The sequence below is a fragment of the Aulonocara stuartgranti genome, assembly GCF_965226115.1.
Source record: "Aulonocara stuartgranti genome assembly, chromosome: 7".
NCBI classification, from domain to species: Eukaryota; Metazoa; Chordata; class Actinopteri; order Cichliformes; family Cichlidae; genus Aulonocara; species Aulonocara stuartgranti.
The window spans coordinates 23,093,515-23,115,976 of record NC_138945.1 but is presented as its reverse complement, the minus strand read 5'-3'; the positions used below and the strand labels follow the sequence as shown (position 1 = coordinate 23,115,976).

The window sequence follows — 22,462 nt, the reverse complement described above, 5'->3', positions numbered from 1 at the left end:
AAACCAGTAAAGTAGACACCTGTAAAAGTAAATAAAACTATTTTATAAATCTTCCTAGCATGGCTAGTTTAGCACATTTGTTTTACTCGACTAGTCATTAGAGACTGTGCACAGAGTGAGTCATCTCGCTTTGGAACCAAAACCACGCCCACATTTCTCCCACAATTCCCTGGTTCCGTAAACAAATATCGGAAGCTAGCTGTTTGAGGTGTCGTGCATACTGTGAATTAAAATCTGACGATAGAGCTAAAGTAGAACCCAGACAGCGCTGTTGGTGTTACTTGCAATTACATTACGTTTAGTAATGCTACTGAGCTAGCTGGCTAGCTTAATAGCATAACTGACGATATTTAAGGTTCCTACTGTTTAAGTACACGTGAATATAAATATATATATATATATATAACAATGTCTGGACCAAATGGAGATCCAAACATCTCTCCGGACGATGGTATTATAAACGACGAAGATGATTTCGGCGAAGAAGGTAAAACAAGAAAAGCTTTCATTGTAAGTGATGTTAGCAATCATTAGAGCCGCTGGGCCACTCCAGTGATTGTTAGAACAAACGTTTGTTCTAACAATCACTGGAGTGGCCCAGAGTAACTAGTGTACACTAGTTACTTTTTGGTTAATTTTAATTACGTATGCGGGTATTTGTGGGCGTGATTTGGATTTATGTAAAAGTCCATCCTTAAAACTTTTGTATGAATCAATTGGGTAATTAGCAGCCATGTTCAATAAAATGAAGCAACTGTAAAGATTCATGGGCCAAAGTTCCTCCAAAACAATGTAGGACACTGAGAAGGTCATACAGAAAACAGTGACTTCTGCTTAAGAGGTTTCTAAAAACTGTTGAATCATGGGTTGTGCTTAGTGCTTCACAGACCTGCACAGAGTCAGAAAATTTTCAGAAAAGGTGTCACAGTAACTACACTCAACATTCACCTTCATGTAAACATCCCTGCCTGACTAAACACCCCCACCAGTGCCTCTTCATGGCGGTTGTGTTGTCAAATAAATATAACTAAAGTGGTTTTCATATTTGCCTCATTTTCAGTTTTCTGTAATAACCTTGGTGATGAATACTGGACTGTTAAATTGCTGGTATGTTATTTTTTATTTAAAAGAAACAAACAAAAGGTAACTGAAGCCAAAAACGGTCAACTTTCATAGCATTATCCTGTCTTTCATTGAAAACAATATAAATTTAATTTATATGATCAAAAACCGTTAAACTCTTTATTCAGTCGTTGCTCTTTAAATTGCCAAACAAAGCAAACTAACCTATGCTGCTCGTCCACAGAGTATTCTGCCATCAACAACATGCTAGATCAGATCAACTCTTACCTCGATGACCTGGAGGAGCGGAACGACGCTCTTAATGGCAAACTGCACGAACTGATGGAGTCAAATCGGCAAGCTCGACTGGAATTCAGAGCCCAGTTGTTGGCCCCCCCAAAGGAGGAGGATGTGGAGGAGCACTGTCCCACAGCAGATGGGGAGTCCTCCTCAACCAGCAAGGAGGACATAAACGAGGATAAAGAAGGCTTGCAAATGAATGACATGAATATTTAGATCAGGAGGTTAAATTAAGGAAAAAGCCGGGATAGAAATATTATGAAAGTTGACTAAACTCCTGAAAGCTGTCATTTGGGCTAGTGACCCTTTATCTTCATAGTCGATGCGCACATCAGCAGGCGTGTGCGATAGATTACATCTCCTCTTTTGCAGAGCTCATTCCGGTTTCTCCTTTGGCAATGTGCCGATGTAACTAACCTCAAACAACTTCTCATGCAAGCTGGATGTTACATCAACTTCTTTAATTTCACTGCAGACTTTATAAATCTAAAGCCAGATGTGCCGCTTTGTATTGGGAAGAAAAGGCTCAGGATTATGTGGGAGGTCACAATGCTAAGTCCTAAAGCAAGAAAACGACTAAATATATATATTTTTAAAGTTGGTATTAAAACATGGTCTTTGATAAACAAGGTTCAAACTACAGGATCAACCTTAAATCTTTCCAGATTCTGTACCTAAATATTGTTTTGATACAGATGTCATATCAACAACTTCTCAAGCATTTGAGTCAGTCCTTGTTAAACAGAAAGACTCCACTTACTCAATTGTTTCATCGCATTATTAGCTTTGCAATTCCTATACCTTCCCAAAAAGTAAATAGGAAGCATTGGACACTCATATGTATTATAATGCTTGTTGTGCATCCTAACTGTAAACGCTGTGCTGTGTTCAGTGTCTGTTAAGTGTTTGCTGTAAAATCAAAAAAACGAAACGTTGGAATTATGAGACATTTTTAATATAAATTAAGATGACTCCCAAACAGAAAACAAACATCCAAAAATACAATAAACTTCCAGCAGTTAGAAAACATCACCAGTTTGTTCATCTCAATTTGTCAGTAGCTGAATAAAAATACAATAAGAAACGTACAGCTTTGTTTGAAGTCATCCTTTACATGCCCTTTTTTGCCTCTCCGTTCTGTTTCGGAGTTTAAAAGCACAGATTAGATCACGTCTCCTTCATTCAGAGAGAATACAACACTAATCATGTGACAGTCGCTGACGTGACTACAAGGGTTGCTACGTGTGTCAGTCAGTCCTCTGTGGTTGATAATAGGTTTCTCTAAAACACAGGGTGAAATGTTTCCAGAGCAGAGCGCTGGTTATGATGAAGGAAGTGGTGCTTCCTGTTTCACCCTCACCTGTGAGTAACACCTCTGGATAATCTACAGGACTCTTTGCTACATTTTAATTGATAGTTTTGTACTATCGCCCAACTGTGTTTCTACTCTTGGTACAGCAACTAAAATAAAACGATGGTAAACTGGAGTCAAATAAGCAGCAACTTAAAACAATGACATTGGGCTGTGAATGCTTTTAAAAAGGATGAGTGGAAAACAATTGTTTTTATCTAAATGTAGCCTGCGCCATCGATTCTGACCTGGAAGCGACAGCATAGCGTTTAAACTGAAAAACAAGATGTAGACAAAGTGCATGCAGCCTTATGCAAACGAGAAGAATCGTCATTTAGATTAAGTGCCTTACTGCTAGAAGAGAAGCCCTTTATTTTTGGCTGCTGGCGGCCTTTTAAAAATACACATACTTTTCACCAGACTATATTTTGACGACAGTGCTTTCAGTGTCAAGGGAACCACTGCTGACTGCCTTGTTATTTTTGTTGCCCAAAACATAATCAGCAACATCAAATTAAACCCCAAATCCCAGCCATTCATAAAAAAAGAAGATAAAATGCTGTGAACCAGGCTGCGATCAGATCCACGATTCAGCTTTTTTTGTTCGCTCAGTCCATGTGCCACTAAGACCTGTTTGTTTTAAAACAAATGTTGACACCTGCTCAAGTATGCATTGTGCTTACATTCTACATTTCACCATGTGCTATGTGTGATTAGCCAGTGTCTCCACTTTACCATCAGTCCAGTCTTTTATACTGGTAGGTTGTACTAACCATCAGTCACCTAGCTAGCCAGAGAATTAGCGCAAAAAAATAAATAAAATAAAGACAGAAAGAGAAAAGCTGGTAATGAGCCATCTAAGACTCCTGATTCTTGAGGACAACAGGGTGGAAAATTAGCACTTTGGCGAACAGTCTTAATTTTAAATGTCACTGGAGGAATTCAGCTTAGGAAGAAAAGAGTAAAAACCAAAACAAAACTATGGATTCGTCTATATCTGCAAATTTGATTGTATATTAAAACTTGCATTTAGCTTTCTTTTTTTTCTTTTTTTTTGCAACCAAGCAGCATTTCCTAATTCCAAACTACATCCTTCATGTATACAGTAAAAGTCACAATACCCTTTGTTTTTTTTAGTTAGTATGCAAACAACACTATGTGCAGTTTTAATTCAGCACAGCAAATATTAGGTTTTAAAAAATACAATGTCTGAACCAAAGCACAGATTTGGAATGATAGAATAAAGCCAATTAAACCTCAATGGGACCATGGGCCATTATATCCAAAGATATATACATTTTATATATATTTATTTTCCTGTCACCTGTTGAAGCAACAGCCTCTATGAATTTCTGTCGTAGTGCGACTACACAAATAAGCACAATCTGCTTAGTTGCAGTTTTCCAGAGACCAAAGTACGGGAATCAGTTCAAAGAGGGCATCAAATACAAGGATGTTCTCGTTGTTAAAAAAAAGGGAAAAAAAAAAGGTCTATTTAGTTGTTCTGATTATACTGATACTAAACACAAATGCTTTAAGTTCAATATCTACTTCATCTTTTTATTTTTGACTAGATGACTTTATAATGTGTAATCTGATAGTGATGGCTGACGCTGGCCCACATTTTCCAACTGAAAGCCAAAATTAAGAGCTTCGCCCGCAATTGTGTTAATTTCTCACCCTGGGAGAGCGATTCACATGAGAAGTCCTGTTCTCTGTGCATTTAATTCCAACTTTCCAGTGCGGTGAGGAGCTCGACCGCCAACTCCTTGGTCTCTGTTCCATGGAAGCACCTCTTTAGTCACATCCTGTCAGTGGTTGTGATTGTACCTGTTTCTTTTCTGTGCACATCATTTCCTCATCGCCTGTTTGCCGCCCTTCCCGACCTGCGTCTGGGTGCTTTCCCCGTCCCAATCTTTTTCCCCTGGGTTGCAGGGGCTTCTCTCTCCTCCAACTCTTCAGTGGCATCCTCTGCAGAGGCTGATGGCTCAGAGTCCATGTCCACACTACTGCTGGCGGGCACCTCAGCAGGGGATGTGTCCATGTTGCTAGTGATGGTTGCTGAGGTGGTAGACAAGTCCTCTGAGGTTGCCTCAGGTTCGGCCAGCTTTCCCTTTTCCTCGCCCTGTATCTGCATTTTAAGTTGGGTGAGCGTGACAACGGGCTGCAAGGATTTAAGGTTCGTCGCTAAATCTGTGTCATCAGAGAGTAGATTTTTATCCGAACAGTCTGAGGCAGTTTCATTTATGTGCATGAGCCCGTCAGCAGGTTGGACAGATTCTCTCGAATCTTCAGCATCTTCACCTTTTCGACTCACCAAGGCTTTGTACCTCTGTGGGGGGAAAAAACCCAGCATAAAAATACTGGATTATGCCTCTAGATATACACTCATGCAGCTTGTTTCCCCGGGAGATTAATGTACACACTGGCCTTTTAAGAGCTCACATATGCCTAGATTAAGGCTGCAGTTATGCAATAAAAAAAAATTCAAAACAACTGAATGCAAATAGTAATGTTGTTATCTTTAAGCTTAAAACTTAAACCGACAAACCTTAAGATTCTCAAAGTGCTGCAATGATTTGCAGTGGCCGTGCAGGGCAGAAGACTCAAAGTTGTAAAACTTGTTGCAAAGCTTGCAGATAAAACCTGCGACTGGAACTAAAAAACTGGACCCTGTGACGAAGGAAATGAGAAACTAAACATCACAAAGATACTAAATATCAGAGAAGAGAAAGCAGGAGTGGAAAAAAAAAAAAACAGGAATGCCTCTCTCACCATAGACTGTGTCAGGGTCATACTGCTCATCACTGGACACGTCAGTCGCTTCTTTAAGGGAGGACCAGCCGTCCTGCATCAGTGAAATGTGTTACTGCAGAGATTCTCTTAAACCAGTTCTGAACCAAGGGTTGTACATTTGCCAATCATCTCACTGAAGGAAATCACCAACAATAATTTATATGCAGCTCACCTCTCCATCTCCTTGATTACTCAATCCTTTCTCCTCCTCAGTCCCCTCCTCTGTTTCTAATGAAAAACCTTCTGTGCCCAATGAAGCAAGTTTGGCGAAGGCCTCACAATCCGTTTCCTGGAGCTAGAAACGAGAAAACTGAAGTGAGAATTTTACCTCATCTATGTATACAAACTCGATTAGTCTCTATATAGTTATGAATATAAATAGTTGTGAATATAAATGTATTGTATTGTATTTGGCAAAAGAAGCTTTTCTTTACTGGAACACTGGTGATTTTCCTTTGGGGAGGTCAAAACCTCTCTCATGTGTGCCAAAATTTTCTAAATAAAGAAACATCTTTTCCTCTGGGAAAACATTTGTTGATGTGTAAAAGAAAGAACAAAAGGATTTCTTTCCCACCTTCTGTCTGTGCTCCTGGGACTGCAAGTGCTCCAAAAACATCTGGGAGTTCTTGAAGTGTTTCTTGCAGATGGCACAGGAGGACATGTCTGTTTTACTGGCAAGCTGAGGACATGGACCAGAGCATTTTCAACACTACTCAAAATATTTTCTAATATTTCTTGAACTTTACTTTTGCGCTATGTAGTGAGAAACTGATGTACCTTGTGTTCCTCTGTGCGACGGTGGTCGGCGATGCTACTCGTGAAGTGTGTGAGACAGGTGGCACACCAACGCTTCAAGTCTTTCTTCTCCCTGCAATGAACACAGGACATCCTTTGTAAGGGTCGCCCTCTACGTTCAAACTTAATATGACACACAGGAGGAAGGAGGTGGTCTCTGAAGGGGTTTAATTAAAACGTGCAAATATGCCACACCTTTTAAAGCTGCTATGCTTTTCATAAAGAAATCTGCAAATAACTGACCCATCTTTGTTTGCTCCCTGTAGAGACTCCTGCACCCGAGGCAGCAGGGTGACGAGGCAGGCATTGCTCATGTGTTGGATCTCCATCATCCTCTGCTGGTGGGAAATGCTGTTCATATGACTCCTGAAGTTCTAGCACACAAAGGGAAGAACATTAATGACAAAAGAGTGGAGTTAAAATATTATTATTAATGCTCACCATTAACCTACTTGCTGGTTGTGGCAGGTGGTGCTGCAAAGATAACAGTAGAACTTGCTGGAGCCCTCTGCCACACCCTCCTCCTCTTCATCCTGGCTCTCAGGCAAAGCTACTGGGGCATCTTTGCTCTGTGAAGTTTCCTCTGCTGGTAAATTAGCCTGCCGGTCACCCTCACTAGGCCTGCCAGAGGGGGACGGGGCTGACGAACAGCTATGCAGCTACAAACAAGAACCACGAGTGTTGAACTTTTATGAAAAATGTATAAAAATCAACAAGACTTTAGTTCTTTAGGTACATGAAAAACAATATGTTCTCTATGATCTGAACATCAAAAACAAAAGGCTCCTCTCACCTCACCAACTTTGGTCTCCTCGAGTGCGTCGACAATGTCTGATCCTGTTCGGGAGCCACTTTCTTCCAGAGCGATGCATTCTTGTGATAAAGAGACACCCAATAAGAGTTCACCTCGAAAGACCCCAACAATAACACAGAGTACCGTGTAAAGGTCTTGAATCACCCCTCATTTCTTTATATTTTGGTCAGGAAATGGGTGCAGTATTTTAACTGAAACGTGTACATATAGACATGAAAATGCAGTATATAAGGCAAGAACAGAGTTTGTACAACTCTAATGAGCCTGAAAGTCAATATTTGGTTTGAAAACTTTTATTCTTGAACACAGCCTGAACCCTCTTAGGCAGCTTTCTTGTAATTTCCTTTTTACCTTCAGGGTGGACTTCCTCTGTGTTGTTGCTACACTCCGAGGAAAGAGCTTCCGCATCTATGTTTGCCGTAGTGACGGCCTCGGCAGCTCCCTGTTCTGTGGGCTTCTCCAACCTGAAAGACAGGAAAAAAATATTTCTGTTTAGCAAAGTTTCACCATTTTTTTAATGCTATGAATTTCAAATAACTGAGTAAGAAAAAGAACACATTTATAAATTTGTTTTTTGCCTTCTTAAAACTGGTGAGAGGAAAAAAACAAAACCCATTTCTTTCCTTTTTTTGGTCAAATACAAGAAATTACATTTTCCAGAAATAGAGAGTGCAGTTTTCTAATACAGCTAGCAGCAATAAACAGGCTTTCCCCACCATTCTGTCCTCTTTTTCTTCACTGCAGGTTCTTCAAGTTGCTCCTCAGATAGTTGTGTTGGCCCATCCAGTCCTCCCGTAGCACCATCTGTGGGTGAAAAACAAAACCAAAGGGAAAAAGAAAATATTTAACTCTGATATTCTTCAAGTACTTTGTACAAAAAGTTTAAATTCACATGGCATTTAGCTAACACTATAACTCAGCTTCCATCCTAACTAATTACTATGTTTCTGATATGGGTGAATTGCAGCTCTACCTGCTTGAGTCTTGCCATTAGCTCCAGTGGTACTGCTAGCTGCTGCTGGTTGCTCATCTGAGCTCCCTGCTGCCATCTGCTCACTGTCCCGCTTACGATCTGGCTGTCGATTTGCAGCATCCTACTCACAGAGACAAATCACATGAAAACTAGAAAATAATGATCCATCGTAGCCGAAAAACTTTATCTACGCAGTTTTTTTGAGGGATACATTCCTGAAACATTATGTAAATTTGTGCACTGACTCTATAGTGCACCTACTTATTTGTTGAGAATAAATGAAAATCCTGATTCTTATCATTTGTCATACATTCACACTGCTTACAACAAAGATAATTACACTAACACAAATAATCAAAAACATGCCGTACTGTCCAAGCCTGATCACTCGGATGGTAATCTGAGCTCACTCAAAAACCCACACAATGGACAAAGTAACTGCAATAGCGCTGTTATAAATACCGCGGAAGACGAAGAAGAGGAGGCAGAGGATGCTGAGGAGGTGGTGGTGTTGTTGTTGTTGTTGAAGTAGCGGGGATGTGGGTGGAAGGGTCGTGTAGCTGGGAAACCCATGATGGGAGACTTGATAGCCATGCCCATGGGAACCGGCCCGAGCAGGGACGACCTGTTCCCTGCTGTGAAGAACTGCCGAAACTGCTGCCCACCCATCCCAAAGCCCCGCATGTTACCTGCACACAAGTACAACAAGAAAGGAAATTATTATAAGGGCTTGCTTTAAATAAAAAACAATATACATGAAAATGTCACATGACATCTTCTGCTCTTTGAGATTTCCAGGTATTGCCATTTTTATGCTATTCACTCACACCGTACCCTGCATCTGCTGCATCAGTAAAGCACCCTGCAGCATGGGATTGGGGGCGATGATGGTTGTCTGCGAGGCATGGCTCAGGTTGACCATCCGGGGAGGGGGTGCTGTCTGGGGGGCAACAGGAATGGTTCTAGGAAAGAAATACACACAAGAAAGTAACATGTCTTATTATTTAAAAATTCACATCCTCACTCAAATCTGCAGCTAAAGGCAGAGCGTCTGGGGTAAATGACAAATCCATCAGAGCCATGGAAATGTTTTCCGCCTTCTTAACAACCTGAGAATTTATTTTACATGCATCCATCATACTAAAGCTGGCTTGACAGATTTTGCTGCCACCTTCGCTTATTCTCAGAATAAAGATGAGGAAAGAGAAGAAAATATTGTAGTTTAAGTGAGGATTAAAAACAGAGAAATAAAAAGCTTCCTTCTAAAAAAGGTTGGGACCAAAAAAAAAAAAAATATATATATATATATATATATATATATATGAACATAATTTGCTTATTGTTTAAAACCCACATCTTATGGATAACTGCAGAAAGACAACATAAATAATGTTGAAAATGAGAAACTATGTTGTTTTTTGAAGAATACGTGCTCTTAGTTTGATGTGTAGTGTAAAAGCCAAGTGCTTGAACATCTCATAATTAATTACATTAAGTAGCAACACGCCTGGATATAAAAATAACATGCCAGAACTTAACCAGTCTTTCATCTACAGTAAACAATATCATTAAAAAATTCTGAGAATCAGCCAAGCAAGATGGAGCACCGTTGCCTCACAGCAAGAAGGTCCTGGTTTTGAATCATGTGGCGACTTGTCCAAGGTGTACCCCTCCTCTCGCCCTATGAGAGCTAGGATAGGCTCCAGCTCTCTCCAGCACCCGAGAATCAAAGACAATTTCCATGTGCAACGGACTAGGCTAAAAACCAGTATTAACGGCCACAATCTTCAGAGTCTGGACTCAAAACAGACGCGATTATGTAGTGGAATCACTGCTTAAGCTCACAAACACTTGTGAAAACCACTGCCGATGAGAAACGTCTGCTGCTGAATTGACCAAATGCAATTTAAAACCTCACAATTTAAAGGGAAAAAAACCCCAAAACAACAACAACAACATATATTTATGAAAAAAGATCCAAAATTATCAATGCCTTCTCTAAGCACCAGCTGACTTAACAGGAGACAAACAATACCAAACAATCTGCAGCAAGGTTTAGCAGGAAGTGTCTGGATGCTAAGATTGACACACAGAGGCGAATTCTTTATACACATTACTGACATCAAGTTAAATTTAAGCAGATATATACCGGTATATATATTTTAAAGGCTTATTTATATAAGACAGCTTTATCGCCTTTATATGGCTTTCAAATCGGTGCACTGCGTTACAGTGAACAAGTAATTAGATTACCTGTTACCTGTAATGAGATTATAGGCTGGTTGACTGTGGAAGATGCCATAACAAATGTGATGTGATTTTGTGTTATTGGTCTGAGGTCAGAAATCCTGCAGCAAACGTTTTATATAACGCGTAAAAGAGGGATAATAACACATAACCTTTGAGTAATCTAGATAACAATGGAAGGCAGCAGTCAAAATAAACATCAAATACTGTCAGACCACTAATTAAATATCTGAAATGATAAATGTAGCCGTAACAGGTGTTGGGACGGGCAGTTAGCATACAGGTCATCCAGAGGGCCTTACATTATCCCCGGTCTTGAGTTAACAGGCTTACCGGGGTGTCTGGTGGTGATGGGCCACATGGTGTCCGGGAGGCGGCTGCGGCGGGGGAGGCGGAGGCTGCTGCTGCTGGAAAAGTTGCTGTAGTTGCCTCAGTTGCTGGTGAAACTGTTGCTGTTGCTGCTGATGGATGTGCGGATTGAACATCACGGGCTCTGATTTAATCCGTTACGTTGCAACGAGTTGTCAGAGCCGTCAATGTGTGGCACCTCTTAGGACAGAGGATCTCTTGTTGGGAGGAAGAAAAACGTGATTACTTGCTCTGCTATCAGACCAACTATTTGTTGTTAAGGCACACTTAATGACAGTGCGCACCTCCTGTCAGACAACAGGTCGCTCTCATATTTCATTATGACAACTAGCTAGCGTTAGCATAGGAGCTAACAATAATGAACTTTTTGGTTTGCTAAGTTTACTTTCATTTCCGCCACCATTCCGCTTCATACAGATAGCCGCTAGGCTGTCAGAGAAAGCAGAATGGTACGCTAAATATGCCCACAATATCGAGCCTATGTTGATAACTGAAGTGTAGCTACATCTTCCATAAAATGAACGAAGCTAACGCTACATTAGCCATAGCCGCTCAGTCACTGAACCAAACAAGTTAGCTTAGCATAGCATTCAACTAACTCAAAGACAAACCTCTCCTGTAGGGACTGCTTTGTCGTATTTAGCCTCCTACAGCTGCCCCCAGAGACGTAAAGCTCGCCGGGTGTTAATTGTCAACGTAAAACCAAACCGAAGAGTTAAACACTCGCTCTTTACAGCAACGGTGCAACTTGCACAAAAACTGAAGCCATAACCTCTGATCAAACCGGTGGACCGTGTCACCCCCTAGTGGCTGCCTGGAGAACTGAAAACGCATGATGGACGTAGAATGACCAGGCTTCGAAATGTCGTTTTTATTACATTTATTTGTTGTTGTTGTTGTTGTTGTTGTTGTTGTTGTTGTTTTATACTCTACAGTTATTATTTTATCTATTAGCTAATGCGACATAGTTAATAAAAATAAAGCTTTTTAGAGGTGAACATTAAATAGCAGAATACAACTTAGCACCTGTGGCACTGTTTACATTACTGTATACTGTCATGTTGGTTGTAGCTTGAGCTCGTTATGTTTTTCAATCTAGCTATGTTGCAAATAACCACCGCTGAAAATTAATTTCTATAGGACAGTGTTCGCCTAGTCTTTCACTCTTTGTTTTTGGCTCTTGTTCTTCTAATATGTGTTTATGCAGTCATGTGTTTGTGTGTTTAATTGCGTAAACATATACTTAATGTGTGATTTTAACCAACCACTGAAGCATTTTGTAACTGTATGTTAAAAAGAGCTGCACAAATAAAGTTGTTGTTATTATTATTATCGTTATATTTAATAAAGTATCAAAAAATAAGGTAATAAAATGTACATTTTCATAATTGAAACTGAGAGCAAATCACAAATTTAAACACAACATAAATATAAAAGGGCATTCAAATTCGCTCAGGTGAGTTAAAAAATATTTATTTTAATATGAAAAATACTCTGTTTTTTGTTTTGTTTTCAAATTGCAAATTATTTATGCGAGAGAAATCTACCAGTGTCACCACCTAGCGGTGGGTGTGGAGTACTGCAGGGATCTCCTGGTAAAATACAAGAGCTCATCCTCCTCCTCCCCCCCTGCGGTGCTTGGAGAGGAGAGTGTTGGAGAGAGTGCTGGCTTGAGATGATCTGACACACCGAAGAGCACCGTAAATGAGGAAGCAGAGCGAGAAGTGAGCCGGTGAGTGCGCGCAGACTAGAACGCCCTCTGAACGCTCTGAGGGGGGTGAGGAGGGGCGCAGAGGAAGATAAAGCCATATATCCGTCCCTGTTCTGTCAAGGAAACTAGCCCATCATCCTCTCGCAAAGATGGGGAACCGGGGAATGGAGGATTTGATTCCTCTGGTGAACCGCATGCAGGATGCTTTCTCGGCCATTGGGCAAAACGCAAACCTGGACCTGCCGCAGATCGCCGTGGTGGGAGGACAGAGCGCCGGGAAGAGCTCGGTGCTGGAGAACTTCGTCGGGAAGTAAGTAGGCTTTTCCAGGCTGTAGTGGATGCTGGCGCGCCTCTGGTGCACCGCGCAAGAAGGAGCTCTTACATCTAAGTCCCCATCCCCCCCGGCCAGGTTTAAATACACAAAGCCTCCACTTAGACCCGAAAGCTTCAAATTAAACGCGCATTCAACGCACTTTCTGTCGTTTCAAAGCCTCGAGCACACCGTGAGGCAGATTATTTTGTTAGGCCTTCATAAATCCCCAGAGTAGTTTATCTGTTAACTACCTTGTGATGCATTCAAGAACCACATATTCAAGTTACAATGACTTATTATGATCTTGTTATGATCCCCGTGCTTGATATAAGTTTTCAAACGTGCCCGCTTTGTTGTTGAACGACTTCGGTTAAAGGAAAATTTTCATTGTAAATCCACTGACATCTGTGACAAAGGCAGGGTTAGTTTGGAAGCTGACTTCCTGTGCAGCATGCACTGTCACAGCTTGCTTGGTGGAGGTGTTGTTTCTGTAGCAAGGCTCCCATTTTGTTGCCCAAAGGCTATTTAATCCTGAGCAGGGAAGGGTGCAGGATGATGCCCGCTGTGTGTATGTCTCAGTGAAGAGGCTTTGGCTTTAGCCTCGCAAACATGCAAGGCTTTTTCATTCTGCCACAACTGCTGTGCTGATGATACAAAACACAGGAAGGGAACAGAATCTGGAGTATGCAAGGCTGCTGTGTGACCTTGCACGCACGCGCACACACACACACACACACACACACACACACACACACACACACACACACACACACACACACACACAGAATGAGAGTCCACCTGAGCTTTGAGCCCTTCCAGCTCAGCTCATCCATCTGTCTGCCCGTGCTTATAATGCTGTAAATGAAGCTTACTGCATGCAGACAGCACTGATGGTGCTTCTATCTGTCAGTCTGCTCCTGCTTTCTTGTATTTCGCTGGATCTGAAGATTTTTTTTAATGGGTTCAAAGATGCGCCCCACACACACACATACCACTGTGTGATTCAGCAGTATTTCCTGCTTAAGCAAGGGCATAGTGTATGCAAACTGTGGCTCCGAGCCAGCTCACCCCAACATTCAACAAGGCCTTGGTATTCCAAGACAAAATGCCATCTATCCCACTGGACACAGAGGGAAAGGATCCATCTGTTAGGCATAGCTCTGTAGGTCTACCTAGTTCACCACATGGGCTCTATAATCCCCATCTTAAATGGTAGTAGGTGAGGCTGACCTGCTGTTTACCTGTAAGTGTACTCTACACCGTACCTGCTGTAAAAATAAAGGAATTCATTACAAAAACGTTCAGATGTTTCTGAATAAAGGTGAGAACTTGCAGTTATATATGGAGATTATAGTTGTAACACTAAACTAACAGTACAAAAGCAACCGGTGCTGACACTAGTATACTGCAAAGCATCGACAGCTATTCTACACAACGCAATACAACAAGAAACCGCTGCTGTAGATTATAGTAAGTGCACTGTTTGAATGAACATTTTATTTCTGGCAAATCTACCTGCAAACTTAGCTCAAAATTCAGAATAAAAGTCTGGAATGAAAAGCACATTAAGTTAAAGTGAGCTAAACATTCATATCTGCTACTGGCATCTTATTACTAATGTAACTCCTTGCTTTTGAGCCTTTTTATTCCCAGTAATAGCTATTAAATTGATCTCTTCACCCTCACAATTGGGCCACGCTGTGCTGCACTCACGCATCTGTTGTCATAGAAACAGCTTTGCGCCTTATTATGCTGTTTTACCCAAAGGAGCAATGGTTTAGAAAAATGATGAGATTTTAAACTTTATTACACAAAGGTGGTGGATTTCAATGCCAAGCGGGTGATTTGTAGGAACTGCGGTCTTTGGCGTCTCGTGAAAATTTGTGGCCTGCTGCGTTTTTGGGCTGCCAGCTTTCCTCGTCCAGCTGCAGTGACGTAGCTCAGGCTCTCCCATCCTCCTGATCGTCCTCTGCTTCACCTCCCCCACTGACCCATCGTGTTTTCTGACTAAACACATTTTTTCAATACGCTGCATTTACATGTGCCACAGCTTCTCTTTTTTCTATTTCCCCGTCTCTAATAGTGAATTGTGTTGGTGCCTTGCAGAAAGTCCAGCTTTCATTAAACTGCTTCTATTTCATAATTCTTATGTCAATAAAAACAAACAGGGTGCTATTGATTTTATTCCTGGTTCAAACTGCCGAACCCCACCTTCAATGTGTCTTTTATGGTTATGTCAGACAGCCAATAACAACATACAGAAAACTGCTGCATCAGTTTAATGGCTGTTTACAGCTTGTCTGTTGCTCAGCTGAACTGGATGTCATTTTAGGGGGAAAGTGAGAACAGGAATGAGAGATAGATAAGTGAACAGGTTCATTCGACCCTTGTGATCGTAAACAAACAGCTTTTTCTATGTAGCTGTTAAAGGATTTAGGTTAAAACTAACAACTACACAGTTAAAGAAATGCTTTCAAAAAGGGTTTGAGAGACAGTTTTCCTCACTGGTGGATTAGATTTTGATTTGGTGATGCTACGTGTCTGGTAGGTGTGACAAAGACAGTTAAAACCATTTGAGATATTCTGTCCTAACCTCACAAGAGCACAGGAGCAGTAATCAAACGTACCTGTTAGTCTTTATCGTCTGTCCTTTACTGTTATTGCTCACGGTGCTTCTTACAGTTCAGTGTGTCTCCTCTCAGTTTAAACTCTGATTCCCCAACTCATGAATCTCTAAATTGAAGTTCTACTTGGCAGTGAGGTTAAACTAAAAACATGATCATAACAAACACACTAACGCACCGTGCCAGCACAAATCAAGACGCACAGTCATCACAATGCGTTTGTACTTTGAAGTATTTCTCTTTAATCGCTTCTTTCATCACCAACCATTTTCTTGTCACGACTAAAGTAGATGCAACTGCTTCTTTTTACTTTTCCTCTTTAAACCAATAAATGGGAAACTTATTTCGATATTTCTTTATGGCAACAAACAGTGATGAAACAGATGAAACTGATAGATGCCACTGTAGTTTCATCCAGGCCAGACATCTGAGGGTATTTGATCTGCAGTAAAAAATTGTTTAATGTTTGTCTTTTAATTGACAATAAATGAGCTATCTGGCCTTCTGCAGATTTATTTCTCTCCATGTTGACCCGGCCGAATCGTTGGCTTGCCTGTCTGGCAGTAAACAAGACATGATTATGCATATGAATTTGAGCTCATCCGCTCTTTCTCATTTGTGGCCATTTCCCAGTCAGTAATTAAGGCTCCCACAGGTCTAATTATCTCAGACAAAGCAAGAGAGCTCTACTCGTCTTCGTTGCCAAACACTTGCAGTGCCAGCTGAGTGAGACCTGTTAGTACCCAGTAACCGTGAGGGTGGGGGTAAATCCAGTATTGTTACATGTGTAGCGTAGCATTTATGTTAAAGGAAGAAAAACAGTTCATACACTGAACGTTGGAGGAAAACAGAATGAGGTGATTTAGAAAGTCAAAGAAAAAACAGTCACTAAAATGGAAAAGCAGCAGCTGTGTGCTGCAGATATCTTTCAGTAAAATGAAATTTTCTTACTGAATTCATTGTTAGTCGGATGACTCTGCTGATGGGACAAATCCACATAGGATGGCATAGAAAGCTATTACAGAAAATAACCAGGATGTTCAAGATCAGTATGTTGAGTTTATCAGGAGAGCTCGGTAGTCGCTGTGAATGATGTTTGCAAAGGCTTAGCTGCAAGGTTTGCTCAGTTTCAGCACCACGGACAGCTCTTTGACTGATTCCTCTGGAAAAAGCCAAATGCTGATTCTATCATTGGAAGTGAGGGTTGCTCTTCAGCTCTTCGTGTATTATAGTCATGTCATTATGGAAGATTAAAAGGGGCCAGTCAGTGGATTATAGAAACAATAGCTTTTTTTTTAGCAGAGGATTCATGCTTGTATCGAAACAGGCCAGGAGATGTCCCGCAGTCTTTCTTAGGATTGCCTAAGGGAATAATGAGTCATATGAGTGGTGAGAAAATGGTGATAATAGGAATGTTTGCCTTTCATGCACCGAAGCCCAAAGATTGTTTTATGCTGAGGTGTGTCAGGTGTTTTGTTATCAGTGCAGGCTGTGAGCACTGGAATAGCCCAGTAACATAAAACTCCAACATATGTTTTTTTTTTCTCTCCCTGCTGCCATCACTGTTTTAACCCTCTCGAGGCAGGCGTTGCCGATTTGCAACAGTTAAAAACTAACAACCTGATTACCCCACATACATGTTTTATGAGTTTGTTTTACTCAGAAGTACCACTGCAGGACTTGGTTGTGCATTAGCAACAAAAGAGTTAATTTGAGCCTGAGAGGGTTAGCCCCAGCATAGGGTTTAAGATACATACCTGTTTCCACATGTTACATAACACTGAAAGGGTGTAAAGTGTTCTGATGAGCAGCAGCAGGATATTATCCTGTCACTAGATTAAGGCCTTTACTATGTTCAAATCAAAGCCCAGTGGGAGGTGGTGGGGGGATGTAGAGGCCTAACTTAATTAATTGCTTATGAAGAATAATGTGAGTGAGTCTCATGCCTAAAACGTGAATCGTTTTCTTTGATTCCACTGGATGTGATCAGCAAAGTTAGACTTGTAGAGTTCGTAATAGCGCTAATTAATCAAGTGGTAACATTTTACTTTACTTTCCCCGTAGTGTTAACGTCTTGCATGATTCTGAGTGAAATGGTAAAGAAAGTAGAGACTTGAGGGATTTGACGGTTGAACAAATATAACAAGCAAGATCTTTCTTCTTGGTTTAAATTGATATCTGCTAATTTTCCATCTATTTACACTCACTGGACACTTTATTAGATAAACCTGTTCAACAGCTTCTTAACACAAAGGTCTAATCAGACAATCACATTGCATTTAGGTGTGTAGACAGGGTTAAGATGACCCGCTGAAGTTTAAACTGAGCATCAAAGTGGGGAAGAAAGGTGATTTGGTGTCAGCTAAAAACATGAAATTGAGGCTACGATTCATATAGGCTTACCAAATTTGGACATCAGAAGACTGGGGAAAAGTTTGTCTGATCTAATCAGATTTCTGCTGTAACATTCACATGGTAGGGTCAGAATTTGGTGTTGTAGCATAGATCCACCCTGCCCTTCATCAATGGTTCATGCTGGTGGTGGTGTGATGGTGTAGGGGATATTTTCTAGGAACACCCTGGGGCTCTTAGTAGCCATTGAGCATCATATTAACCCTGCAGGCAGTATTATTGCTGACCATGTCCTTTATGAATGTAGTGCATGACATGATTTACATCATGGATGTGCAGCTGACAAATCTGCAGCAACCGTGAGATGCTATCATGTCAATATGGACCTAAATCTCTGAGGAATGTTTCCAGAGAGTCGCTGAATCTCTGCCATGAAGAATGACGGCAGTTCTGAAGTAAAATTGGGGTCCAGCACAGTACTAGCTAGGTAAAATAAACTCTATTCAGACATTGGTAAATAAAGAAGCAACACAAGACTTTCGGAATAATTTTTTTCATTAGTTACAACTTTACATGACATGTTTTTTATTAACCGATTAATTGTTTGGTCAAAATGTCTTATTTTGTTTGATAAATCTTCCAGATAAAGCAAATAAAAGTGGGAAATCCTCACAGATGAGAAGCTGGAAACAGATAGTGTTTAGTAAATTCAAACTGAAACAATACCTCAGCTCCATTTAGTACCAAATAAAAAAATGTTGTTTCAAGGAAACTTCTAAGGAAATCATGAGGCATTTATGGGACTTAAATGCAGTAATTAAATATGCCTTAAAGAGCGAGTTAAAGTGTAGAAACAGTAGAAAGTGTGGGCATAGTAGGAGCGGTGAAGCAGTTGGAGAGAGACAGAGAGAAGAGAGGACATCATTCGTTCTGATACTGCTACAGAGGATTACCACTAATCTCTGTTTGGGCCGGAGCTCGCCTCCAACACATTCTCCCATTGGCTCCGGTCTAATCTCGATGCCCACATATCCAACAAACGCCCTTTCATTGGCTCCACCTTCCAGTGTGGTTTATGGGAATATGTGTGCACGTGTGCGTCCATTATTCACCAGTAAAAACAGTGTCCTTCTGCCAAAACACAAACGCTGCCGGGAGGGAAAATTGCCTGTTTGTGCTGGTGCACCGCTGTCAGGACTCCTAATGCTGCACGCATTAGAACGGGATTAGATGAGGCTCAGTGTCTGACTGTGTCTGGGAATCGGAAGTGAGGTGACGCACTTGCTGAGAGCAACAGAGCTGCATACTGAGCTGGAGTTGTGGGGAATATTACAGTGTCTTATAGAGAGTATCTAAAACATATACAAGGCATACCCATCCTGGGTGAATACCAAATACTCCATCCTGGGGGCTGTAGTTGTTGACGTACTGTTTAATTATTATGTAAGATTTCTTTAAAGTGGAGCTCTTTGTACTGATTAAAACAGTCAGGTCTACACGAGGGAATAAGACAGTCTGTGTGCATGTGTGCACTCGTCCTGGCATTTATTTGTACACCACTGAGAGGGTAGACTTTATTACAAAAAGCAGTGAGTCACTACTCCACAGCAGCTGGCGCTTACTAGCTGCGTAGGCGTATTTTTGTGTGTTTGTGCACAACATCAAGTGATGGAGGCTTAGCCCGAGTGCCTCCAAAAGTCAAATCTATCAGGTTCTTTTCTTTGAGTGTTTTGGAACCTAAAAATACATCAGTTTGTTTAATCTGCTTTGAGTTGCTGCAGCTGCAGGAGACACACATGCTTCACACATGCTCAAGCACCTTCCTCCTCTTTTCACTGTGCTCACAACTGATTAGTTTTGATGGTTTTATGGTATCCTGCGATATATACAGAGTATATCTACATAGAGACTGAGGGAAATGCAGATTTAGAACTGCTGCAGAGCACTACATACTGGGGGCTAATTTTGTGTTTTTCATAAAGTCACTTGACGAAACAATTAAGGGTGAGTGCCATATGGCCATATGCATCCAACACGACACATTAGTTTCATATACAGTCATTTAATAAGAAAGCACGGCTTCTTTCAAGTCCAATGTTTTGGTCATAATAAAAACCATCTGATGAATAAAAATACTGACATATTATTTAATTCTTTGTTTATTCGTTCATTTAAAAAGGTAAACAGCAGCTAGGTGCTGATAATTAAATGTACATGATTAGCAGCCGTTGCTGCCCATCAGTCTCGGAATGGTTAAAAGGCTATTTCCAAACAAATTTATGTCCATCATTCTACAGCAAGAAGGATTATTCAAATGGAAAACATTCAAGACAGCTGTCAGTCCTTCCAGGAGTGGATGTCCTCCAAGGTCAGCGTGAAACTGTAAACTCCCTAACAGCGACTTCTCAGGATCTTCAGGCCTCAGTTTGCATGTTAAATCTTAAAGTACATAAAAGTACAATTAGAAAAAAGTGAACAAGTTTTGTTTGGAAGGAAGGAAAAATCCTCTTATCTTTAAGAAGAACATGGCTGCACAGCTTAGATTTGCAACGTTGCATCTGAAAAATCCACAAGACTCCTATGAGGGGAGATGTTTGGTCATAATGCAGAGCTTTGGAGTTGTAATGCACAGTACTGTGTTTGGCAAAAAGCAAACACAGCACATCAGCACAACCACTTCATACAAGCTGTCAAACACAGTGGAGACATGATGATGATGATGATCACAGGACCCGGTCACCTTGCAGTCACTGGATTGACCATGAACTCCTGGCTTTACAAAAGTATTTTAGGGTCAGATGTGAGGCCGTCTGTCTGAGAGCTAAAGCTACGCTGAACTTGGGTGATGAAACTGGACGATGATCCCAAGCAAGCAAGAAAATCTCCAACAGAATGGCTAAAAAAAGAGAAAAGAATCAAGTATTTGCAATGGCCAAACTTCCTGCACAACAATGTGAGAGATTGATAAAGTGATAAAGAAACGATGGTTCTGCAAGCTTTTGAATCATTGTGTTTATGTCGTTTTTCACAGGAATGCTTCTTTGTTTTGGCTTGGATTCTGTTAACTAGATAATGACACAGTGTTTTTATTGCATATGTTGTTGTTCAGTTCAGGTTCTATTGAAGTAATCTCAGAACCTGCTAAGGACCGGGTGATTTTCTTATTATGTCCTGATACAAGAAACCTTAGAGTCGAATGAGGGTGTACTTTCTTTCTTTACATGATTGTAAGGGTGTATGTCTTCCTGCTGCCTACTGCTCACACGGATTGTTCGACAGGTCCATTCATCAATCTATGCAAATGAAGAATATTACCAATAATGTATTTCCCAGATACAATGGTTAGGACTCAAAGTGCTCAGTGCACTTACACTGTGCGTGAGTGCTTGCAGAAGATATTTAATGTACCTAAATACAGACAGCGTGTTTCTCTGTACGTCTCTTTGTGTCGTTAAAACAAATCATCTCGTGTCAGCTTTGTTTGTTCATTTTTCTTTTTTTTAAAAGTGTGCTGTGGTGATTATTTCAGAACATCTGGCACTCACACAACCATGACTGTTTCCAGTCCCTCACCTCACTGTGGGGGATGTATCTGAGGAGGGTTGGGGGTGGGTGGAGCTGGCATCCTGTCTGAAGAAGACATTAGGTGATGAGCAATTAAGAAATGAGGATGTTGATGGTGTTTTCAGGGATATGACCGTTTCCTTGGCAATGCAGAGGAAATATGGGTGTTTGGGAGTGGAGCGAGAGGAAGACCCGCAGTCAAGACCATCTGTCTGCTGGGCAGGTAGAAGAAAGGACAGACACACAAACAGTGGATGATGAGAGATCTGGTTTGCTTTGTTCTACAGGCACCAACAGAAGAGCGCTGGCTCTGAAACAGCGCTCAGAATAAAGCGCTCTGCTGCTGCTGGGTTCAGAGTAGCAGCTGTTGCTAATTAGCAAACAGATTTCACACGTCTTTGTTGATAGTCGTTGATAGTCAAAGCTTGCTGATCGTGGTCTAAGAGATGTGCTGGATTAATATCTGCACAACTCAGCAACCTGCAGTTTTAGGATTTATGAGATTATATCACACGGTTCAGTCTTTCAGAAAGGGACACTTTCTTCAAGTTAGAAATCCTGTATTATCTGGGTTTTTTTTAGTTTTTGGATGAATTTGAGAGTATCTTACTACCAATTTCTTGCTTGTTCTCTTATAGTATTATGCTGTTGTGCTTCTTGGCCAGTTCCAAGTCATAAGAAGAGAACAAGAAGAACAATTAACAGGGAAATGTTCATTATTGAGCTTAAAGGTGCTGGTAGGCAGATACTTACAGCAGTTTAAGCACAGACAGATCAGACTAATGATATCTCAGTGTAACATCCTTATGTGCTTTTTGACAGACTTCCCACTGTGCTCACCAACTTTCACATCAGATCGGTGAATTCGTCAGAGAACACAGCTCAGACCTGATTAACTCTCATCTCATGACTCCGAGCTGCCTCAGGCTTTGCCTCAGGTTCAAACAGAGACCTCATCTATTTCTTATGAATGTTACATTCAGTTTCCCAGTGTTGAGCTCTCTCATCAGATACTGAACAGTTTGTCTTTGCATTGTGCAAATTGAAAACGTTTTGTAGCTTGATTGCATTTGTGTCATTAAGCTGAGGTGACTGCAAGTAAGGTTCACTTGAAACTGTTGGAGAGAAAACTGGAAAACCTCGCATCGCTGAGAAATTGGTGTCACATCAGCTGAGGGGCACAGGGTGTAA

The 22,462-nt window shown here is 41.0% G+C and overlaps 3 protein-coding genes across 15 annotated transcripts in view; 2 read left to right on the top strand and 1 right to left on the bottom strand.

Annotated features, from left to right (window-relative positions):
• The first annotated feature begins 154 nt into the window (after positions 1-154).
• On the top strand, positions 155-4,203 carry bbln (bublin coiled coil protein). The gene is made up of 2 exons (XM_082539675.1): positions 155-487; positions 1,307-4,203. Exons 1-2 carry the CDS (start codon positions 409-411, stop codon positions 1,576-1,578), a joined length of 351 nt encoding a protein of 116 aa, XP_082395801.1. The 5' UTR covers positions 155-408; the 3' UTR covers positions 1,579-4,203.
• ciz1a (cdkn1a interacting zinc finger protein 1a) lies at positions 2,302-11,569 on the bottom strand. Its single transcript, XM_082539669.1, has 16 exons — positions 11,319-11,569; positions 10,672-10,904; positions 8,926-9,053; positions 8,554-8,780; positions 8,092-8,212; positions 7,835-7,922; positions 7,470-7,582; positions 7,098-7,177; positions 6,757-6,963; positions 6,548-6,678; positions 6,287-6,377; positions 6,084-6,188; positions 5,682-5,804; positions 5,489-5,561; positions 5,265-5,386; positions 2,302-5,045 (listed from the first exon to the last, which is right to left on the bottom strand). The coding sequence occupies exons 2-16, from the start codon at positions 10,821-10,823 to the stop codon at positions 4,572-4,574; spliced, it is 2,235 nt and encodes a 744-aa protein (XP_082395795.1). The 5' UTR covers positions 10,824-10,904; positions 11,319-11,569; the 3' UTR covers positions 2,302-4,571.
• A 754-nt stretch (positions 11,570-12,323) lies between these two features.
• Positions 12,324-22,462, top strand: part of dnm1a (dynamin 1a) — a 49,947-nt gene continuing 39,808 nt past the window's right edge. For 11 of the 13 annotated variants that reach the window (XM_082541215.1, XM_082541210.1, XM_082541213.1 and 8 more), the window contains exon 1: positions 12,325-12,728. In XM_082541215.1, coding sequence (XP_082397341.1) covers positions 12,568-12,728 — 161 coding nt within the window. In that variant the 5' untranslated portion in view covers positions 12,325-12,567. Of the gene's footprint in view, positions 12,729-22,462 lie in introns of all 13 variants that reach the window. The other 2 variants (XM_082541205.1, XM_082541208.1) reach the window with 2 other exon arrangements.